Source organism: Bison bison, unplaced genomic scaffold (assembly GCF_000754665.1).
Source record: "Bison bison bison isolate TAMUID 2011002044 unplaced genomic scaffold, Bison_UMD1.0 scf7180017864516, whole genome shotgun sequence".
Taxonomy (NCBI): Eukaryota; Metazoa; Chordata; class Mammalia; order Artiodactyla; family Bovidae; genus Bison; species Bison bison.
In genome coordinates, this window is record NW_011495069.1 from 8,252,392 (window position 1) to 8,258,760 (window position 6,369).

Below are 6,369 nucleotides of genomic sequence, written 5' to 3' on the forward strand. Positions count from 1 at the left end.
GCGCCTCCCGAGCGGGGACCGGGATGATGCGGCCAGGCCCCGCTCGGGAGGCGCTGGGGGACCGTGTGTAAAAACACCAGGACAGCAGACCCGGAAAGGGCAGTGCGGGCTCGGAGGCGGTGGGAACCAGGCGCGCGGCCAGCGAGCCGTGGGGAGTCTTCTAGGCAGACACTTGTTCAGGGTTCAAGGCTAAGTCGGCGTTCTTGTTGGTTCGTTTCTTGACAAATGCTCGAGTGCCTGCCGGGTACGGAGCGGGCTTAGGGCTGTACCTGGAAGTCCCGCCCTTCGGACAAACTGCACAAGCTACACCGTTATCTAGTTACTGCTGCTCCGGAGGAAACGCGGGACGCCGGTCCGGGAAGGGCAGGCAATGCTTCAGCTGAGCTCCAGGAGTAATTGAGGATGAGCTTGGGGAAGAGGCTGGTAGGCTGGTAGGGTTTCAAGCAGAGGGAATAGAGTAAACAAGGCCATTGAGGGGCTGCAAGGCCAATGTGGGTGGAGGGCAGGGGAAGGCGGGTGTGGCGGTGAAGCGTGCAGGGACCAGAGTGGAGAGGCCTTGTCGGCTGGGAGAGAAAGACAGGGAGGGCCTGCTGGCCATGCTGAAGAGTCTTGGTGTTATCTTCTTGGCTCTAGCAAGCATGAGGGGTTGAAGCTTGGCAGAGATCTATTCCCAATGTGTTCTAAAAAGAGGCCTCTGGCTGCCACGTGAGGATTAGGCCCAACCGAGTTTGGAGATAAGTTTGGAGAGGTAGTGGCTGCAGTGACTAAAGTGAGAAACACAGGGAAGCACTGTTGTGTGGAGCTTGTGGCAGGCACTGACAGCACAGAGCCTGGCACACCGAAGGACTTTATAAAAAGTCTTGAACTTTGCTGAGAAGATGGAACCCAGGTTGGAGGCAGGAGGATCTGGACCAGACTCCGGTGCTTTCTACTGCCGTGGCCACTAAGTGACCTTAAAGCCGTCCCTTCCTCTTTTCTAGCTTCCTTTCCTCATGTGTCGCAGAGTAATACCTCCTCTCCTAGAGGTGAAGAGAGACCGTCCAAGGGAGGTTTCTGGAAAGAGCTGGTTAGTCCAGCCCACCCCTCTTCAGAGGCTGCCCTTGGCTCTGCACTGACTCCTTACCTAGAACATTCCCAGCCCTCGAGACCTGACCATTACCTGACACGCACCCCACCTCCCCTACCTTTATGGCCTTACCATACTCTGCTCTTTATACATCTCTTCACCTTTTCCTGCTGCTGCTGCTGCTGCTAAGTCACTTCAGTCGTGTCCAACTCTGTGCGACCCCATAGACGGCAGCTCACCAGGCTCCCCCATCCCTGGGATTCTCCAGGCAAGAACACTGGAGTGGGTTGCCATTTCCTTCTCCAGTGCATGAAAGTGAAAAGTGAAAGTGAAGTCGCTCAGTCGTGTCCGACCCTCAGCGACCCCATGGACTCCAGCCTACCAGGCTCCTCCGTCCATGGGATTGTCCAGGCAAGAGTACTGGAGTGGGGTGCCATTGCCTTCTCTGCTTCTTTTCCTAAACCTGTGTTATTGTTGCTGTTTTCTTTCCCTTCTTAGCCCCTCTGAACTCACTATGGGGCCTTGGGGCCAGGGAGCTGAACTCACCTGGCCAGCTGCATGATGTGCCTTTCTTAGACAGTGATATTCAGCCTCTGGTAGAATTAGGTATTCGAGTCCTGTCTCTCTTCTAGATTGTGAGTTCCTTGAGAGCATGGCTGTGTCTTACTCTTTCCATAGCCCCTACAGTGCCCAGCATAGGTCCTGGCACAGAGCGAGTATTAAGTGTTTGATGAACAAGGGACTGAATGAGTTCATTGACTGCAGCTGCTCACCATGCAAGGGCAGCTATGAGGAATCCGCCCATCTGTGTCTTGTTTCAACAGTTCATTAAGTACTTTAAAATCTTATTTCACTGATTGACCCTCTCGATATCCCTGAGTGGCAGCTCTTACAGCTCTTACAGGTCTTCTTACAGACAGAGAAACTGCATTCTGAAAGATTAAGTAACTTGCCTAAGGCTATTAAGCCAGTTGAAGGCTGAGCCAGGATAAAAAGTTTTGGCTCTTCCCCAGTAGCCCGGTAGAGTGACTTTGGCCAAACTGGCTTCTTTCTCCTGTTGTCTGTTTTACATCTGCCCGGTGTAGTGGTCCAGCAGTGCTAGGCTGGGTGGCACATGCTGGACTTTTTTTTTATATCTTATCCTCAGGAATGAATGTTGGACTTGGATGGCACCTACACTCTGCTTTTCCCATGAGCTTTTTTATCTACCAAAGGATTCTATTTACATTGAAGTTTGTTTTTAGTCTTACCGACTTAAAAATTTTTTTTAATTGAAGTATAGTTCATTTATAACATCATGTTTATTTTGGGTATATAGCACAGTGATTCAATTATACATATATATTCTTTAGAAGTTTTGCCTCAGGAAACCTAAGGACTCAGGAAGGCTCCCAGCATGGTGCATCTGAAATAGAACCTCTAAGGGTCTGGATTTGTAGAAGCCATGGTTGGGTGAGCACAGCCTCTTTGGCTGGTTTTCTTCCCCTGTGAAACGTCAGAGAAGCCTCATTGTTAGTCATGGACTTCTCTGGTGGCTCAGATGGTAAAGAATCTGCTTGCAATGTGGGAGACCTAGGTTTGAACCCTGGATTGGGAAGATCCTTGGAGAAGGGAATGGCTACCCACTCCAGTATTCTTGCCTGGAGAATCCCATGGAGAGAGGAGCCTGGTGGGCTACAGTCCATGGGGTCGCAAAGAGTTGAACACGACTGAGCGATTAACACTGTAGGGCCTGGTTTTGTGGGGCTTGTGTGGTAGCCACTAAGTCTCCTGTGGGGATTGTTTCACAGGAAGAGAAGTCTGGTGTTCCTTAAGATGGCCTGATATGAAGGCATCACACTCCCTGCCTCCTCAAGCCTCTAGCGCTGCCCGGTGGCTGCCTTGTCCTTCAAGTGCAGGAGCCAGTTGAAACGTCAGGAATGGAAGCCAATGTGGTAAGGGGCATTCCCAAGGCAAGGGTGTAATGGGGAAGATTAAGCACTAGACCTGCTAAAAGTTCTATAGGAAGTTCTGAGATCCTCAAGTTAACTCTTCCCCCACCCAGGCTTGGAATTGAAGGGTCCTGCCTTCCATCCCCTCCTTCCAGGCAGAACCAACTGATACTGGGGCAGTTAGGGGGTCAGTGTGTCTCTGTCACTCTGTGTAGTGGGAAGGGAGGACCGCTAATTCCTCACCCTTTTCTCTGGATCCTCCCAGCATTTACTGTGCCTCAGCAACAGCAGGTGTCCTCTTATGTATCTGGCCAAGGTGAAGGTTGCTGCTAAAGGGAAGGTAGGGGAGAGGATGGGGACAGCAGTTGGATTTTTTTCTGAGGTTGTGGCTGTCTCTCTGTGCTTTAGACCATCCCAATCTGGCAAAATAAGCCGCATGGCGCTGCTCGAAGTGTAGTGAGACGAATTGGGACCAACTTGCCCCTGAAGCCATGTCCCCGGGCATCCTTTGAGGTAAGTGAGCTGGAAAATAGTGGCCCAGAGCGTATGGGAGAGTGGTGCTGCTTCTGTGGCCCAGACTCGGCGTTGCAAGACAGGTTGCTTTCCTGATCGTCTTCATTTTTCAAAAAATATTTAACTGCTTTTAATGTGTGCTGGTCACTGTGGCTTCCTGATTGCACACAAACCTGTGACCACAAGTCAAGCTCCCAATCTGCTCATAAATTAATCATATTGCATCTTTGATGCCTCTGCTAAGCAACTCAAATTTCATCAGGCTCCAGCAATCCAGTGTATCAGAGTAGGCCAAAGGCCCCTGCTGAACTGGATCTCTAGACTAGCCATGTCTGTGCTCTAAGGTGTGTGCCTGCAACCCTGGCAGGTCCCCTCACAGAACACTGAGTGCTGTGTGTGATTTTGAGATGAACTCTGCTTTTCTTTTAATATGGTGTTGTCACTCAGGGCTTCCCTGGTGGCTCAGACAGTAAAGAATCTAATCTACCTGCACCGTGAGGGACCCAAGTTTGATCCCTGGGTCAGGAAGATCCCTGGAGAAGGAAATGGCACCCAGTATTCTTGCATGGGAAATCCCATGGACAGAGGAGCCTGGTGGGCTACAGTCCATGGGGTCGCAAAAAGTTGGACACAGCTGAGCGACTAACAATTAAATTGCTTTTCTTCACTAGCCTAAGGCTTGCCCTGCTTAGCTACCTATTTACAGTATTTCCCTTATGTCTTTATTCCTCATCCTCTCTTTTCTAGCCAAGTTTAGCCATTCCTTTACTGGGCTATTTCAGTCTCACCTCTGTGCCCAAAGGGCCTTTAGCATTCACTATAGCACAGACTTGTCTGACCCAGGTGAGTAAGACTCCCTTGTGCAGTGGAAAGCTAAGTAGCATTTGTTAGTCCTAGTTGCCTCCCTGTAAGAACTAATGGTTAAGCATCAGCTCCAAGTTAGATGCTTAAGGTCTGTGCCTTTGGGGAGCTGGAACACAAAAGAACTACTTCAGCTTTCTGCCTACACAAAGGAGACAGAAATATGTGCCTGAAAATGAAGGAGCTGAGTTTGTATATCAGATGCTGAGCTGCAAACTGTGTAGGAGCTTATCTGGAGTCTGAATTGGAATGGGTTTGGGGTTTGGTGCAGGGTGTTGTCTCTTGACCCAGTTATTGCCTAGGGCTGAATGTGGCCCTGGCTGCCTCAAGCCTCAGGAACACAGGGAAGGACAGCTTGGAAGCATGAATCAGTTATGGTTGCCCCCACATTTGACTATAGCCTCTCTAGTCCTTTGGCTGGATGCTCCTGGGCAGATAATCAAGGGCACAGGCTCCCACAGAGCAGAAGTAGTATTAGTAATACCAGTAATAAATAGCTACATTTATTGAGCCCACACTATGTGCCAGGCACTGTGCTAAGTACTTTTATTTGTTAATTCATTTAATTGCCAATAGCAGAGGAGCCTTCTGGCTAATCAAGGAAAGCCAATGGAGGCGTTCCCTAAATGGCCCATCCTAGCATTAACGCCTGCTTCATTAGCTCGTTTGTAACCTTGGAGCATCACTTCACGTCTGTGAGACCCAGATTCCCTATCAAAACGTCAGAGCTATCAGTTCCGGATCTACCTACTGAACAGTCTATAGCAGAAACATCTGAATTTAACTCATATACAGGTGGATTTTTGAGAAACTGTGTTGTAAATTGATTACCTTAAATATTTTTAAGGGAATCTTATTGATTTATTTTTTAATTTATCCATATGAAAATATTAAATTATGAAAAAAGGGAAACAAGTTGCCTGTAATCACATAGTCATGACACACATTTTAGTTCTTTTTTGTCTTTTTCTAAGCATGTATTTTTCTTTGTTGTAAACGGTCAGAATATAATTGAACCTTCCTAATTTTTCATTTAACATGGTGTCACGCAATCTCCCTGTTCCCTAGTTGTTCATTTGGGTGGAGGAGCTATTTTAAGGAACTACATTACGATTGCTTTTGTCTAATTAGCCATTTTTAAAAATTTAAATCTAAATAGTCAAATTATCAACTTTGTTTCTGACTGTGTTGCTATAACATGTAGATCCCAATATGCTACAAAGGTGTTGTAAAGAGCTTGCCAGGAGAAATCTCCTGTTGATACAACAGATTGTCCATGTCCTTGCACCTGTATTCTCACAACCAGAAAGCTAGACAGTGGGCATCTCTGTTAAAAAAGTAACTCTTGCCAGTCCCACTGAAGACTTCTTTGCTCTAGCCAGGGGTCAGCAGAGGACCAGATAGTAAATATTTTAGGCTCTGGGCCATACCGGTCTCCATTACAGCTACTTACTTCTGCAGTTATAGCTTAAAAGCCATGACAGGTAAGACTTAAACAAATGAGTGTGACTCTTTTTTTCCGGTAAAATCTTATGATTGCTCTCCACCTTCCCATCCATGCTCCAAACCATAGCCAGAGTAATCTTTTAAAAGCTCACATCTAATCCGTACTTACTTGACCTTTCAATGGCTCATTATTTCAAAGCTCCTAATTCACTTCCCAATCTCTCCCAACTCCCCACCACTCTATCCTTCCTGTTCCAGCCATGCTGAATTATTTGTAATCTCATAGACTCTTACTTCTGGCCTCTTATTCAAACTGCTTCCAACTGGACATCCTTTAGGAAGTCTTCCTACACCCAGTGCTGGATTAGGTGTTCCCCTATGTATTTTGCCCAGTTTCCAGTTGTCTCATCACGATGGCAGTAAATGTTAATGAATTTTCCTTCCCCACAGACCCTGCCCAACATCTCTGACCTGTGTCTGAGGGATGTGCCCCCAGTTCCTACCCTGGCTGACATCGCCTGGATTGCTGCAGATGAAGAGGAGCCTTATGCC

General features: G+C 47.8%; 1 protein-coding gene across 1 annotated transcript in view; it reads left to right on the forward strand.

Annotated features, from left to right (window-relative positions):
- The window catches only part of MTFR1L (mitochondrial fission regulator 1-like), a 15,573-nt gene that overhangs the window by 564 nt on the left and 8,640 nt on the right, over positions 1-6,369 (forward strand). The window contains exons 2-4 of the mRNA XM_010830081.1: positions 2,857-3,000; positions 3,406-3,510; positions 6,268-6,369. The exon at positions 6,268-6,369 is cut by the window's right edge and continues 4 nt beyond it. Of these exons, the coding sequence (XP_010828383.1) occupies positions 2,986-3,000; positions 3,406-3,510; positions 6,268-6,369 (222 nt within the window). The 5' untranslated portion in view covers positions 2,857-2,985. The remainder of the gene's footprint in view (positions 1-2,856; positions 3,001-3,405; positions 3,511-6,267) is intronic.